The sequence below is a fragment of the Schistocerca serialis genome, chromosome 5, assembly GCF_023864345.2.
Source record: "Schistocerca serialis cubense isolate TAMUIC-IGC-003099 chromosome 5, iqSchSeri2.2, whole genome shotgun sequence".
Taxonomy (NCBI): Eukaryota; Metazoa; Arthropoda; class Insecta; order Orthoptera; family Acrididae; genus Schistocerca; species Schistocerca serialis.
This window is the reverse complement of record NC_064642.1, coordinates 252,953,792-252,971,361: the sequence shown is the minus strand read 5'-3', so window position 1 is coordinate 252,971,361 and position 17,570 is coordinate 252,953,792. Positions and strand designations below refer to the sequence as shown.

The 17,570-nt window shown below is 40.9% G+C and overlaps 1 protein-coding gene across 4 annotated transcripts in view; it reads left to right on the top strand.

Annotated features, from left to right (window-relative positions):
• Positions 1–17,570, top strand: part of LOC126481449 (tubulin epsilon chain-like) — a 161,061-nt gene that overhangs the window by 88,683 nt on the left and 54,808 nt on the right. For all 4 annotated transcript variants that reach the window (XM_050105220.1, XM_050105218.1, XM_050105216.1 and 1 more), the window contains exons 5-6: positions 2,836–2,956; positions 16,721–16,848. In XM_050105220.1, coding sequence (XP_049961177.1) covers positions 2,836–2,956; positions 16,721–16,848 — 249 coding nt within the window. The remainder of the gene's footprint in view (positions 1–2,835; positions 2,957–16,720; positions 16,849–17,570) is intronic.

Sequence of the window (17,570 nt, the reverse complement as noted above, 5' to 3'; positions counted from 1 at the left end):
TACTATCAGGGCAATAGTGATGGAAAACCATCAACTGCATTCTGGTTCTCAGTGTCTAAATAGAAACAAAACAATGCGTCCTGATCGAACGCCAAGTCTGGCCTAGTCGGTAGGCTACATAAGACATTGGCATTGGCGTGTTGCGCAGTTGGCCAGTAATGGATCTGGTAATGATAACTGGAGAGGAAGAGAGCCCACTGCTGCAAATGATGCGCTGCCTTGTCTGGCACGAAAGCCAAAGGATTAAAAACAGCAACCAACAGTTTGTAATCCATGATTAAATGGAAATTAGAGCCATACAAGGAGACTTGAGGATGACCACACTTGTTAATGCCTTTCCAGTTTGACAACATCGTTGCTGAGTGGGAGTTAGTCTTGGAATCGTAAGCAGTGGCTCGTTGAGACCCGTCTGCATATGTGTGTGCTAACCCATGCCAAGACCATGCTGAGAGGCATTTGTAGCCAACACGAGATGCTGACCTGACTGAAAAGTGGTCAGAGAACGGGACAGATAGAATCTTTGATTTAAGGAAAGCTTATAATTGGTCACAACCTGGGGACCAGAAAAGAGGCAAATTTTTAAATAAAGTGCATGCAGAGACTGAGCAACAGTGGATGCACCCGGTGAAAACTTAAGGTAGTTCGCAACTTTACCTAAAAATGTATGCAGTCCCTTAATAGAGGTTGGCCACAGCAAAGCTGCAACTGCATCAGCATGGTGATGCAATGGCCTGGCCCCTGTGCAAGAAACATCAAACCTAGGTATGCAGTTGATGGGTGAAAAAATTGAGATTTGGCAAGATTGCACCTGAGACCTGCAGACTGCAAAACAGAAAACAACAATCAGAGATTTCTAAGGTGGTCTTTGGTGGAAGAACCCAAAACATTGATATCATCGAGATAATTAATGCAGCTGGGCACAGAGGCCATCACCAATTCTTAAAACAAAAAAAATTGAAAAATTGCGGGTGCGCTAGTGACACCAAAGGTAAGTGTTGATATTGGTATAGGCCGAAACATGTAATGACAACAAGAAGGCACCTAGTGGCCTCATCCAAGGGGAGCTGGAAGTACATTTTCTACAAATAAATCTTGGAAAAGTAGTGGCTGTGTGATAATTTAGGGAGAAACTTGTCAGGTTGTGGCAAAGGGTATGTATCAATCAAGGAATGTGCATTAATCATGACACTGAAGTCGGTGCAGAGGTGAAGCTTACCCGTGGACTTCTTAACGATGTAGTGGCGAAGCTCATTCACTATAAGAAATAGGCCGAATGACATTGAACAATGTCAGACCTTCTAACTCAGCCTTGACTGAGTTGCGCAATGCAACAGGCATCTGCCATGCCCGAAAAAAATGAGGGCAGGTGGACTCTCTCATGGTAAGTGGGCCTGAAAACTGGTAGCACAGCTGAGTCCAGGGGGAAGCAGTGATGAAAACTCAGACCAGAGGTACTCCTGTTGCTGATCCAGAATTTGATCTGACACTAAATTTACCGAATTGGCAATGGAGAAACGGAAAGCTATAAACACATCTAACCTGAACAAGTCTGCAGTATGAGAATGGCCCACAACAAGGCAGGTGGGAGGGCAAACAACAGATCTGTTAGATATAGGAGTGGAAAACTGACCTAGGATTGGAATCTGCTGTTTATTGTAGCTAACCAACTTCTGTGGAACCTGTGTGAGGGGAGGAGAGCCCAAATCAATGCATGTTCTTGCATTTACTAAAAATCACTGAAGCTTTTGTGACCATTTGCATTTTTAGCAGTCTACTAAACTCACATAAGTCAATTAATAATTTGTCCATGGGACCAAATGCCATCTGAATTGGAAGAGCATTAGAGAAAGCAAAAGTGAGGGACGTTGATTTGCTGCCCAAAAGTTATTTTCAGGCAGAATTGGGAAGAAAATGAAAATCATACTTTGTACATGAGTATAATCTGTGGTGAGAAGGACTTTGACTTTAAAATTCACCCAAAGGATAGTGAGTTCCAGTGTAATTTAGACTGGACAGGATTAGACTTGTAAGATTGTGACAGCTTAATTCCTTTCAAATTTTTGGTTAATGTCATATACGCCATAATCACAGTTGGTTGTCATGAAATATTTTTCTTTTCTCCATTGTACTTGTAGTAAAGTGTCTTTTTACTGTTATGTTATGATAATATATGCACAGTCATCTCTACATAAGCAAAACTGTGGAGATCCAAATGCAAAGCTCGGCAAATCCAAATTATTTTTCTTTATAATTTATAAAAGAAAAGCTGGATATTTCAAGGACTGTCATAAATACACTCACTAGGTAAACATAAATTATGACAAAAAGGAATTTTGAATATCTGCCATACGAAGGAAGTAAGGGAGAAGGAGGGGGGGGGGGGGGGGGGTGGGAAGGTTCTGGTGCACTCTCTACATTTTGCTTCTGAACATCTCAAATTGTGTATTTTGTCATTATTTCTTTCCTTCGAAGGACACTGTATGTCTCTCTGGACATTCTTCTAAAGGATATTTTTTTCTTTTTCATATTTTAAAAATTTTCTTTCTTCTCATTTTTCCTTCAGCTCATGATGAAGACAATATTAATTTTGAAAACTGGAGATAGATAATTTTTTGTGTTGGTGCTGCTCTTGCCTATAGCCTTCCACTTCTGCTTAATAGTAAGGAACAAAGTTTTCTTTCATGGAATATGGTTTAGAATCTTTTTGTATTTTAAGTTGGGGTTTCAGTTATGTCTGCAATTCTTTCTCTGTCCTGTCATCGAATTTGCTTTAGATTTAAAATTATATTGAACTACAAACTACTTTACAGGCATGCTTCTCATACAACATTCCAGGTTGGTGACATGTGTTTATCCTGCTGGCAATGATGATGTTATAACAGCTCCTTATAATGCTGCTCTAGCCACACAACAATTGACAGATCATGCCGACTGTGTCTTTCCAGTTGGAAATAAGGTACGTTGACACTTATTACCTACCCCCCCCCCCCCCCTCTCTCTCTCTCTCTCTGACAACCATCAGCCATATTAGTTAGACTATTTTGTGTATGTAATCATAAAGAATCTGTTCCTACAGGCTTCAACATTGAATAAATATTCTGTGGAGTGTTAGATTAGTTACAATATACTGTTTGTTCTGTAGCCCTGTAGTGAGGAGATCCACAAGGATATGGAACATCATATCAGAGAAACAGAAATACAAAATAATATGAAAAGGGTAGTTACTCACCATATAGTGAAGATGCTGCATCACAGATTGGCACAACAAAAAGACTGTCAAAAAGTAAGCCTTAGACCAACAAGGCCTTCGTCAGAAACAGACAGCACACCCACCCACCCGCCAAACACCCCCCCCCCCCCCCCCCCCCCCCCACACACACACACACACACACACACACGTGACTGCGCAGTCTCTGGCTGCTGAGGCCAGTCTGGTCTGGCCTCAGCAGCCAGAGACTGTGGTCATTTGTGTGTGAGTTGTGTATGTGTGTGTATGTTGTCTGTTTCTGATGAAGGTCTTGTTGGCTGAAAGCTCACTTTCTGACAGTCTATTTGTTGTGCCTATCTGTGACTCTTATCAAGAGATACCTACCCTTGTAGCACAACTACACCGTCACTTTACATTAATGAACACCTTTAATGCTCATAATCCTGTGTGGGCCAGTGATGCTAAGACCGGTGGGGGATAACTATTGGGAAGACTTCTCTTGGAATTGGAACTTTGCTTATTAAACATAGGCATACCAATGCATTTTAGTGCTGCCTTTGTTACCTACTCTGTCTTTCAATATTCACCCCAAGCCTTACCACCGTAATGTTGTGGAATGTCCATGGAGACCTGTGTAATAGTGACATCTCTTGATCATGCTATCCCTACTGTATTGAAGCACTGACAAATTTTTGCAACACTGGTCTCTTAGAATAGCTAACAGTACAGCCTATGTCTCCAAAGTGCAGATTCAAATCTACCAGGAGAAAGAAAATAGTGAGTTGGTGCAGAATGCTGCTTCTGTGATTTTAACTGCCACGGAAGCAACATTACCTTTTTTCACAGGACCACCATAGGAAATCTTTGTGCCGATTGTGCGATGAAATAGCTGAGGCAACTGGAGAACAGTGAAGAGTGCTACAGCACTATAAATGCCGTCCCTCTGTGACAAAGTTAATTACATTTAAATTACTCAGAGCGAAGGAAAGGTTTGTAATTAAAAAGTCTTGGAAACAGCACATCTGCTTTACGAGGACACGTGTTCCATCCAGATATCGGCTGAACTTTGCTGTATTTGTGGGCAGCTACTACCCACAGAAATTTCTAGCATTTCTCATAAAATTGACATTATTAGCAACTGCCTGAGTATTGATGAACTTTTTGCCACACACTTTACACAGAAAAATCTGCATCCCGTAATTGCTACTATACCTTTACAAATTACCACATCTAGTGGAACACAAAACCTTATCCTTTCACCTGCAACATCTAGAAACTTAACATTGGTCCTTTTAATGAATGGGGACTCAATAGCCAATTAGCTTCATATCGAGATATAGCCCCAGATATCAACAAATACACAACCAGGTTCTTCAAAACTGAACAAAAAAATGGTTTCATGGAGATTTTGAATCGAATATGCAAGAGGGAGTTTCCCCACCAGGATTAGGGTGAGCATTGTAGTACCCATCCTGAAACTGGGGGAAAGGGCCAACAACACAGATAATAACAGACCAACTTGTCTAACAGTTAATTTATGTAAATTATTGGAAAGAATGATTAATAGGTGACAATGTTGGTATTTAAATTCAAAATGACTCCTGTCTCAGTTCATGTGCAGCTTCCAAGAATCTCAGTTTACCACTGACCACCTGCTGAGACTAGAGTCTGCAATCAGAGGCATCCTGGCACACTAATGACAATTGATTACCATATTGTTGGATTTAAAAAAAGTATGTAACACCATGTGGTGCTATCACATTTTGTCTGCATTCCCATTTTTATGTGAAACCTTTTATGACACAGACTGTTCTGTGTTTGAGTTAGCCTGACCTTTAGATAAATGCATGAGAATGGAGTCCCACAGAAGTCAGTGGTACATGCAAACTTCTTTGCTATTGCAGTCAATGATATCATGACTACTGTGGCGTCTGTGAGTCTCATTGGCATTATGTGTACGTGACTTCTGTATGTATTACAGCGTGACATTAGTCCATGCTGTTTAATGGCACTTTCAGAATGCTACGCTAAAGGCACAAGATTGGGCTCAAAAGCAAGCTACTGTTTTTCCCCAAAGAAATCTTGTGTAGTGCATTTTTGCAAACTTCAGTCTAAGTTCCTGGCCGCAGGTTTACTTAGGAGACCAGCTTCTAGAAGTAGTTGATCAATTCTACTTGTTAACATTATTATTTGATAGTAAACTAACGTGGACACCATCTGTACGACAACTCAGGAATAACTGTATGAGGAAACTAAACACTCTGTGTTTCTTCGCAAAAACCTCTTGGGGAACAGATTGAGAGGTTTTATTAAGGTTTTATAAAATGGTAATTTTTGTCTCATGTAAACTATGTATGTGTTGCTCATCGCTCAACAACACCATCTGCAATAGTCTTATTGGACCTTGTAAGATTAGGAGCTGGAGCTTTCAGTACAAGCCCAGTCAATAGCCTCCTTTGCAAAAGAGGCATCACATCTTTTAGAGAATGATGCCAGCTCCACCTGATGAACTATGTGGTCACTACCAACCAGCAGCCTGAACGACCTTGTTGTCCAATGCTGTTCCAAAATGACAGAATCTGGCTGCTGATGAGCAGCCTCTGAACAGGTGGACTAGCTGAGGTCCAGTTTCAGAACCTGTGTAGAGGACTCCTGCCCCCACTCTCCACCCTCCCCCCACCTCCCCTGCCCTCTTCCCCTTACTCTCGACCTGCTTATATGCAAATAACCATATCTTGGACTCCCGCATGGTGTCTCCCCAGCCCAGTAATGTGGGTGGACTTGTGCCCCGGCACCAAGTGTACTAAGATCCCATCACTTACCACTGGATATTTAACTCTGCATATCATGATTGTCCAAGGGATTAAAAACGTATATGAGGTCTCTGTTCAGACAATAGTAGAACTTGGTCCACAAAATTTTTCTATGCTTACCTTTCATGCATTGTCTACTTCGAAAATAGTATCTTTCACAAGTGATAATCATCTCCCAACACAGTTTCCACTTTTGGAAACAGTCTCGGTATGCCTCTTGCTGGATCGCACGAAGTGCCGTCTGCGAATTTTCGTTTATCTTGTCTAACGTTGCAAATCTTCATCTTATGTGTTGCTGTATAAAGTACCAAGTTCCATTAATTGTGTTTGTTCTTGCTGTAACAAACTTTGCATTGAGTGAGGGTTATGTTTTCTCCACTTGTTAGTGTCAATCCTAAGTCACCTGACAAACATCTCAATGCAAGAAACACTCCAACATATCATTGCCAAGCAGCAAGCTTTCACAAAACAACAGCAGGCTCTTGCCACAGCCCTCAATCGAGTGGTATTTGCATGTTCGTGGTAGGTTATATTCCCAATGGTGTGACCATCACCCTCTCTGGCATACGATGAATCGGCGGAAGATTGGGACTCCTGCAAGACTTGGTTATGCCAGAAGTTCCAGGACAGTGCAAAGTTGTGTAGGGCTTTCTTTCACTTGTAGCTTTTGCAACAAATGTATCGGTTGTTGTGCAGACTTGCACCTTTACAAGAACTGGACAGCTTATCATTTGATGAAATGTACAAGCTTCTCTGTACCTGTTACTGTGACTGAACGCACGTCAATACAATGCACGTAGCATTTTATTGCTGTCAGAAATGCCCATACCAATCTTACAAAGCCTGGGCTGCTGAATTACACGGGTTAAGCTGTCACTAGTACCCATCACAAATCCTACACTGATCACATGGTGCGTGATGCTATTATTCATCTAGCTTCGGATGGGAAAGTCACAAAAAAGCACTTCAATCCAAGAATCTAGCACTTAAGGATGTGCTTAATGTAGCACAGTCCTTTGAAGTGTCGTGGGCAGCAGGCAGTTAGCTTGCTGCATGGGGAGAGGTTAGGTTAGGTTAGTGTTGTTTAACGTCCCGTCGACAACGAGGTCATTAGAGACGGAGCGCAAGCTCGGGTTAGGGAAGGATGGGGAAGGAAATCGGCCGTGCCCTTTCAAAGGAACCATCCCGGCATTTGCCTGAAACGATTTAGGGAAATCACGGAAAACCTAAATCAGGATGGCTGGAGACGGGATTGAACCGTCGTCCTCCCGAATGCGATGGGGAGAGGTATTGGAAGTTGCTCAGTCAACCCTGTTAGGCTCGCTGCAAGTGTTGAGGATGATTGGGAAGCTGTTGCAGCAGTACAACCTTCAACTTAACATTGCATGGGGAGCATTGGTTATGGCCACAGCAACAACAGACGATATCCCCCCCCCCCCCCCCCCCCCCCCCCCCCCCCTTGCGTCCTCGCCCATACTGCTTCATCCAGCGAGCATGTTGCATGCCCCTAGCTTTCGGCTGTTTGCCACAAGTGTCGAAATTAAGGCCACATGGCATCAGTATGTAACTCTTCTCCAAATGTGGCGGACACTGTAGTACCAATGGACATCAACTTTATTTCTGCAATGACTGTCTCCCTGAACAAAATATTTCTTGACACACTTGTGTTTAATAAACCGCTTAAAATTGGAAGTGGCCTTGTGAGCTGCAGTGGTTTTAGTAAACACAAGAACATACCTGGACTTGCGGTCCTCTCCCCTCACATAGATTTTATTTAAGTTGGTTAGTTACAATAAACTGCAGATTCTGATCCTAGATAAGTTCTCTGCTCCTGTATCATACAAATCTGTTGTTTGCCCTCTCACCTTCCTTGTTGTGGATCATTCCCATACCACAGACCTTTTCAGGTTAGATACATTTACTGCTTACAGTTTCTCAGTTGCCATGAGGTAAATTTAGTGTCTGATCAAATTCTATATCAGCAACGGGAGCCCTGTGGCCTGAGTTTTCATGACTGTTTTCCTTGGGGCTCAGTTGTGCTACTAGTTTGATGATGTTCGATGTCATTCGGCCTATTTCTTCCAGTGAATGGGCTATGCCACTGGTCATCATTAAGAAGCCGACGGGTAAGCTTCGCCTCTGCGCCGATTTCAGTGTTATGATTAATGTACATTCCTTTATAGATATATATCCTTTGTCATGACCTGACAAGTTGCTCCCAAAATTATCAGGTGGCCACTACGTTTCCAAGATTGATTTGTGGAAAGTGTACCTCCAGCTCCCCTTGGATGATGCCACTAGAGGCCTTCTTGTTGTTAATACATGTTTCAGCCTATACCAATATCAACACTTACTTTTGGTGTCACTAGTCCATGTGTTTAATTTTTTTTTTTTTTTTTTTTTTTTTTTGCCCAGCTGCATTAATTATCTCGATGATATCAATGTTTCAGATTCTTCCACCAAAGACCACCTTAGAAATCTCTGATTGTTGTTTTCTGTTTTGCAGTCTGCGGGTCTCAAGTGCAATCTTGCCAAATCTCAATTTTTTCATCCATGAACTGAGTACCTAGGTTTGAGAATTCTCATACAGGGGTCAAGCCACTGCATCACCGTGTTGATGTAGTTGCACCTTTATTGCGGCTGACCTCTATTAAGGAACTGCCTGCATTTCTAGGTAAAGTTGTGAACTACCATAAGTTTTTACTGTACGCACTTTGTTTAAAAATTTGCCTTTTTTCTGGCCCCCAGTTTGTGACCAAATGCAAGCTTTCCACTCAGCAGCGATATTCTCTGTGATGAAGTGGAGGCTTTAATGATTATTTCGCCCTTAAGAAATTTCACATCTTCTCTTATGGTTCTAAGTTCCATTTAATCACAGATCACAAGCCGTTGTTTGCTCTTTATAATCCTTTAGCTTCTGTGCTGGACAAGCAGTCCTCTCTTCTTCTCCTGTTATAATTATCAAATCCAATACCGGCCTACGGTGCAAAATGCCAACACCGATGCATTGTCTCACCTTTTGATTGATCTACACCTGGCATTCAATCAGGACAAGCTGCTTTGTTTCTATTTAGATACTGAGAACCAGAATGCGTTCAATGGTTTTGCCATCACTAGTGCCATGATAGCATCGGCTGTTGCCATAGACCCTGTACTTAATCGGTTTCTCTTGTTTGTGCTGTACGATTGGCTGGAAAAACCCCCAGGTTTTGCCTCGGATCTCTTGCGTAATTACTTCTCACTCCAGGACACAATTTAGTATTTGCTGGGGCTCTTTTGTTAGCTCTGGTGGACATTGCTCTACGGGTAGTGATTCCCACTTCTTTAGACCATAACATACTGTGGCTTTCGTGTGTCACTCATTGGGGGATCTTTCATACCACAACTATGGCCTGCCAGCATGGGTATTGGACGGTCATAGATGGGCCAATACACAGCTTATTGCCACTTGCACTCGCTGTGTTCAGGAACAGGTGGCCCCGTGGGCTTCGCTTTCCCCGGGCTGACGTGGCAGTGCCCATGGGAGTGACTGTGTGCTGATTTTACTGGGGCCCTTCCTAAATCAATATTGGCTCATTGTAGTGTACGCCTATTCCAAGAGTCTGTACATGGTGCATTGTCTATCCACATCCATGGCAGCCAATATTTCGGCTGTTTCTAAGACTTTTGCAGTTGAGGCACTTCTGTACACTACGGTTACCAGTAATGCCCCCCTAGCTTGTTTCTCAAGAATTTGCATCTTTTTGTGAGGCTTGTCATCCTCAATGTAATGGTGAGGCTGAACGCCTGGTTTGAACAGGTCCCTTGAAGCTGCCTTAGACTGTTCTTTGCGTTTGTACCATTTCACTCTGGTAGGGAACAAGAACTCAGTAGAGCTGCTATATGCACACCAACTGTGGGCCCTCCTTCACCTGCTGCATCTGACTCAGTGTCCACTGCCTCCGACATTGCTGAGGCCGGTGCTGTTGTTGTCTCTTGTGGCCCTGCTGTTGCCTCCGGCGCTGACCACTATCCTTGACAAAGACATTGCTATGGAGACGCCATTCAGGGTCCTGCCATGTGGCTCCTCATTAGAGGAGGTACGATGTGCCAAACTGCCCCCTCATCACTTCCACTTCTATTTGCCGGTGCTTGCCCACATGATTCAACAGCTGCCATTGTTGGGTGATGGAATGGTCTTCAGTGCCATCATTGGCATTTTTCATGACTAATAATCTCAGTGTCTTGTGAGATCATTGCGTTTTTTCACAGTACCAGTGCTTTTTTCGGTACCAGAGTGCTTTTTTTCGGTAGCAGTGCTTTTTTTTAGTACCCTGAATTTTTTCTGTGCCCTACATTTTTCTGTGCTTATAGTTTTTGTGTGTGGATGTGGTTTTCCTCCCTCCTAGAAGGGAGGAGTGATGTACCTTCGCCCAAGATGTGTGCAGTTTCAGAGATTGCACCTCCATTCAGTTCACAGTTCCACATATAGAGGCTATCTTGGTTGACTCCCAGTTACACTCTGGTGAGCTGCTAAAGAAAAAGTATTATTTAAGCAATCACAAATAACTGCTTGGCCTATTCTGTGCCCTAAATTACCGTTTTACAGTCAATGTGTTCAGTGGTACAAACAACCTGTATGTTACGTATTGCTCTGTAGAGTACTATGTTCCAAAAAGTGTGTTTGTTCTTGCTGTAACAGAAACATTGCAACTGAGAGCCCTAGACACTGACATTCGGTCACATCCCAGACACCATATCTTGAGGGTGTGGGACACAGAATGGCAAAATACCGCACATACCAACAAACACCGAATCATTACAAGATACTACTAGAGTGTTGAACTTCACTCCTGGCCCCCTGCAAAGCAGCAGTCATTCTATGCTGCTTATGTATTGGTCACACCAAACTTGCACCTGAATATCAGAATATTACTTGCAAATAGGAACCTCTACCCCCCCCCCCCCCCCCAATTCTGCGTGTGGAGCTCCATTGACTTTACTTCATATAGTCAAAGAATACACTGTCTGAACTGACCTACAAATAAACTCTTAATTGCATGTACCTGTACCTGAAATGCTAACAGAGCACACAACAGCTGCTGATCACATCTTACATTTTTTAAAAGAGCGTACAATAAATCTAAAGCCCATGTTACACAATGCATCTAATGTGTACATATGCATATTTTTTATACATTTTGTTATCCTACTACCTCATATCATTGATAAAACGCGTTCCCAGTTGTGTTGCAGTCTGGTTGTCACATTATGTTTCCTGCAACTGGTAAATGTTTTAAGAGTCTGGCCTTCAGCAATAGAATATCAAAGCCCAACATTTTGAAAGTTATTGTGGGTGTCTGCACTAAAATTCACAACACTGCAGAGGACTAATACTTAAAGGTGGACAAAAGAAAATTGCAACACCAAAACATAATTAATGTAGAGTAATGAAATTTCGGGAATGGCTTTGTCTAGTTAACATATCCAAGTGATTGACATTGAAAGACCACAGGTTAATGTATGTGCAGGATAAGCCATTGCAAATTTAAAATGCTAGTATGTTTATAACTGGTGGTGTAACTGCCCAAATGTTGATTGCACAGCTTATGTATTGGTCACAGGTGCTGTACAGGTGCCGTATGTCAGTTTCTGGGATGGAGTTCCATGAACACAAGGACAGCTAACGGTGGTGGTGGATGGTGCTGGAGTTGTCATCTGATGGTATCCCAAATGTGCTCGATTGGAGACAGATCTGGTGATCGAGCAGGATAACACAACATGTCAACACTCTGTAGAGCATGTTGGGTTACAACAGTGGTATGTGGGAAATGTTATGCTGTTGGAAAACACCCCTGAAATGCTGCTCATGAATGGCAGCACAACAGGTCAAGTCACCAGACTGACATACAAATACGTGGTCAGGGTGCATGTGATAACCACAAGAGTGTGCCTGCTTTCATACAAAATCGTACCCCAGACACACAACTCCAGGTGTTGGTCCAGTGTGTTTAGCACACAGACAGATCGTTTGCAGGCCCTCAACTGGCCCTCTTCACCAGCATACAGTTGTCAGTGGCACCAAGGCAGAACCAGCTTTATCAGAAAACACAACAGACCTCCATCCTGTCCTCCAATTAGTTCTGTCTTGACAACACAGAAGTTGCAAATGGTGGCGGTTTGGGGTCAGTGGAATGCATGCTACAAGGCATCTGGCTCAGAGCTGTCCTTGAGGCAACCGTTTTGTAACAGTTTGTTGTGTCACTGTGGTGCCAGCTGCTGCTCCAATTGCAGTATGATGAACCAAAGCCATATGCTGATAGTAGTGACATATGGCCATCCAGAGCTCGGTCTTCTTGCAACCGTACATTTCCATGACCAACGCTGCCAGCAATCATGTACAGAGGTTTGTTCCTGCCAAATCTTTCTCCAACATCACAGAAGAAACAGCCAGCTTCTCGTAGAACTATTACACAATCCTGTTCAATCTCAGTGAGATGTTGATAAGGTCTTCTCGCGACCTTACATTTCTGTGACCACCACTGCAAGCAATCACATACAGTGGATCATTCCTGCCAAATCTTTCTGCAGTATTGCAGAAGGAACATCCAGCTTCTCATAGCCTTATTACATGACCTCGTTCAAACTCAGTGGGGTGTTGAAAATTGCATTTTGGTTGCCTTAAAGGATTTTCTTGACTAAATCAGCTCACTGCGACCAATCTCGAGGGTAACTAATGCTCATGACTGTTAGAGCATGTAATTAAAACAAATCTGATTTGCATCCTCATAGTGGTTCTGCTAGTGCCACTCTTATGCAACTGGCATGAAATTTGAATAGAAGTCATGTTTTAGATGTAGGAATGTGCCAACCAGTTTTCATTTTTGTCACACAGCTCCCTCTTGGTGTTGGAATTTTTTTCCAACATTATATTTTCGAGTGTCAAATATGTAAATGTGTCATTGAGACATTACATTGATATAAAATGTTAGACATACCAACAGAAGCTCAAAAGAACAAAGTGACAAAATAACTTTGAGCTGTGGCAGTTGCCAAACTGCATTGATAAGCCATAAAATTAAATTATGTAATGTGGAGAAAATCTGGAAATAAGTAAAAATATTACTTTCAGTGAAATAGTTGAGCAGACTGTGTTTGAGGCTGTTTTCTACCTTAATCTCCAAAAATGTATACGCTATTATTTAATAATCTTCTCAACTTATTTTCAGATCCAATAGATAGGAAACAAATAGCATTTTTCCCCCCCCCACAAACTGCTGGCTTGGTGTACTCTAATTACAAAAAATTCCACAGCGTTGTATTACCATTTGTTGTGATTACTAGATACCATTTCTTATTAACTGATGTTGGGTGCAATGGACAAGTGGTGATGGGATATATGTCAAATGTGAGATCAGCACACTACTTGAGAATATTGACGGAAGGTACATGACATTTATTTACCTCAGCAAAAATTCACTTCCTTGTAATAACGTAACATTTCCACATTGGATACTTGTCTATGATGCCTTTCACCTGAAACCATACATCATGAAGCCCAGCAGAGACTGCCAGCACTAGAAGTGTGTGTGTGTGTGTGTGTGTGTGTGTGTGTGTGTGTGTGTGTGTGTGTGTGTGTGTGTGTGTGTGTGTGTGTGTGTGTGTGTGTGTGTGTCGGGGGGGGGGCTAGCTGAAAACGTATGATATTCAGGCCAGCCGCTATAAAATTCTCCTGAGTAATATTTGACTGCCTGTTGAGAAAGTGAAATTAATTATACAGACAAAATTACTTAACTGAAAAATCTGAAAGCATGTACCTCACAAGTGCTGATGTAGAGGACACTTCACTTGGACACCATAAACAATTATACTTGTTATGTGGAGAAATCTCTTCTAAGCACACGTCAGCAGAGTGGAAATTGCATGGCGTTGTGTGCCAGAGAAGTTTTGCAAATATTTCAGTTCTACAGGTGTTGTTCTGTGGCAATGGAAAGCAGTAAAGAAGTACAATTTTGAGCATTAATAATATAAAAAAGCTACTTTTATTTTAAAATCAGTTGTTAATATGTTTCTGAATGTCATTTGTGATGGCCTTCATCACATTGACTTTTGTTTCTGTTTAATTGCCGGGTTGTCATCTTTTGAGTACTCTACTCTGCAGCAACATATTGCTGCAACTTGTCATCATCTTTGTTGCCTTCAGTTGCCTCTCAAATGCCTTTCAAAGTGGACAGTGTTGAGGTGCCCAGTTCATCTTTTTGTCTGTCTCATGCTTTTTGTTTGTTGAAATATATGGCTCCCTCTGTATTGGATGGGGTGAACTCTGAGGTACTGAAAGGGGGGTGGAGGAGGGGGGTGGCAGATAATTCTTGTGATTACTGGAAACAGAAAATTGACACAGTATTATACAACATACATGTTACAATATTTAACGTGGAATTGATTATGCAAACTGTTGTTGCCTGTTTAAAGGTGTCTGTGTAAACTATTGTTTGTACAAAAACTTGTATGTAGGTGAATTCTGGAAGCACTATTTTGCTGTGATAAATATTAGAATAGAAACAAAATGTCAGTGGTGAACGTCTCATTCCATTTCTCCGTACAACTACATGGCTAGTGAATTGCCAGTGCCTATATGTATGAGAACATATAATCATTTTCATTGCATTCCACACCTATTGTGGTCTCCTCAATACTGATGTGTTATTCACTTGTCTCTCGCAGTTACTGTTTATTCATTTCATTTCTTAATAATACTTATACAAGAGTCATTAATATTGCTCAAAGTAAAAAAAAAAAAAAAAAAAAAAAAAAAAAAAAAAAAAAAAAAAAAAAAAAAAAAAAAAAATTACGTCGGCCAGTAACAAACTGTTCATTGGTGAACCATTGATAATACTGAAAACTGTGCAGAAATGGTAGCATGAGAGAGTGACTTGTTTTCTCAAATACACTTCACTAATAACAACAAGTATACTCAGTGAGTTGCAGTGTTGGATATGCATCTACATTCTTTCATCAGTGTCATTGTCTTACGTAAAGTAGTATTCCTACAAAGGAAGGGCAACAAAATGTTAATACTCAAAGTGCGGCTTGGCATATTTCTCACAGTTCTCCTCTCTGTAACATGGAACCACCACATGTTAGGTTGGTAAATGTGCTTTCTCACTTACTCTTATTTTTTATTTCTGCACAGTAGTGCAACTGCAGGAAAATAAAATGGCTTTTGCAGTCCTGATTTGTTGCCTCAGGCAAAACTACTCGTGCTCTTTCATCCACTATTGGGCGTTTCCTTCCTGATATGCTGAAATAAAGCAAAATGTAAAATCAAATCAAACACGAACTCTTAATGTTTGTTTGATCCATTCCATTTATAGAATACAACATAGTCAGCACAGAGAATGCTTTTCACAAGCAGCTTGTATTAAAGTAAGTCTGCCAGCAAAAAAATATTGCTTTTGTTTAGTTATTGCATTTATGAGAATTTCCTCACTGAAAACTGCAGAAAAGCTGCAGCATGAAAGCATGAAGTTAGTTGCTAGCCACAGACATCAACATTAACAGCAGACCATTAACAATAATTAGAAGAATACAAACTCAGAATAACCAGAGAGTGAGCATGGAGGTGGTACCATTTGCTGGTACCTTAACTTCTATAGGCTCTCAGCTATGCTGCAGTCCCCAACTAATGTGTCCTACTACATTTACTTCCTGAATCTACATGTCTAGCTCCTTTCCATTTTACATATAATACTGTTTTATGAGTATTTATGTCAGTGGAGCGAATGTGGTGGGGAAATGCTTCTTACCACAGGTAATGCACTGCACCAAGGGGCATCCAGCTTCAAACTAGCAGTCCCCATCCGCTTTACTTTTAGATCTAACAACTTTTGCCACTATTAATGGGTGTATTTGCTTCTCTTAACCCAACTTGTGAAAGCAAAATGTGAAAGATACTATTCAAGATGAGAAAAATAGTAAGATCAAGAGACACCTTATTTGTACCATCTTTCACAGACTTCATGAGGGCAGAGGGACTGATAACGTGGTAGTAAAGTCCCTTGAGTCACTTCTGGCATCAGTGTACTGGATGTAACATTTGTGAAATCATCAGTATCCACATCCACCCTTTGCTTATTATTTGTCACTTAATGAGACAGGTATGACATGATTCTTTTAGAGCAGTACCAGATTCTGCCCAATTAAAATGTGTGTAATCTGAGAGATATACAGTGCTCTGAATGTTGCCCCCATTTACCTCATAACTGTTTCAACTCAAAACATTAATCTGAAGCTAGTGAACCATAATCAGACTTTTAGCAAACTGTGACCTTCTCCACACCAGTCTGCAACACACTGGGTTCGCAGCAATTGTTTAATGAGCACATTAACTGTGAATCTGAAAGCTACAGTGGACAAAGCAACAAACAAACTGAGTTTTCTTGATATGAAAAATGTAACTGAACAGATGGAGATAACAGAGAAAATGCAATTCTAGCTGCCGGTAATTCTCACTACAAAATCAATTAATGTGTCACACATAATAGCATATTGCCTAAAGAAGAGATAAGGTAGAAGGAAAAACAGGCAATAAATATTTATAGTTTGAAATGGGGACTAACTAAGAGGCAGTGAAAGAACTTTGTGAGATGCTTTACGAGTAGTTTATTTCTGTACTTGTGGAAACAATGTTTGTTTAAAATTATGCTTTTTGTATGTGAAGGCACTGATTGATATATGCAGCCGCATGCGCAGAAGTCGAGATGAGGAAGTGGTTCGTCGAATTGTCAGATCCAAACCATTTCAGGATATGAATCATATCATTGTTCATATGCTTCTCAATTTAACAAGGTATGGTATTCCAAATAAAATGTTAGACAATTAAGTAAAAAAAAATAGTATCATTATTACATAATGATCCTTTTTCTTCATTTTAAATATCATGTGCAGAATTAATTCTTTTTGTATTTGAATATTTTACTCAGATTCGCATTAAAGTTTAGAAATAAATAATAACTAGCAACCCACCTAGGCTTCACATGGGTAGCAATAAGTATCTACAGCTGGATGACTTGTTTATAATATGTAGTGATATACTCAGATTTTGCTCATGAACAATATACCTATTGGTGAAAACGGTATCAAAATTTCTACGTTAGTACCTGAGAATAACCTGAACACACAGACAAAAACCATGGTGGGGGGCCTCAATTTATAATATGTACAGAAGATAGCTACTACTACTACTTAAATAAGGAAAAAATAATGATTTGAGCAACATAATGCCAAGTGACTACAGTTGTCTTAATCTTGTTTTCCTTTTGCACTATAAATGGTGCCTTAAAACAATTTCATAACATTTTATTTATGATGATATGATATACAGTCATACTTTGGATGTGTTATACTTTTTCATAAATGTGTAATCCATGGTTACAACTGTGTGCCCTGACATTCAAACTGCTTTGATGTCCCACGTAACAAGTCCATGGAAGTTCTTCGATACATTGACAATATACCAAAGCAAGCCTCAGATGACAAAAAAATATTATATATTCTTTTTTATAAAATGG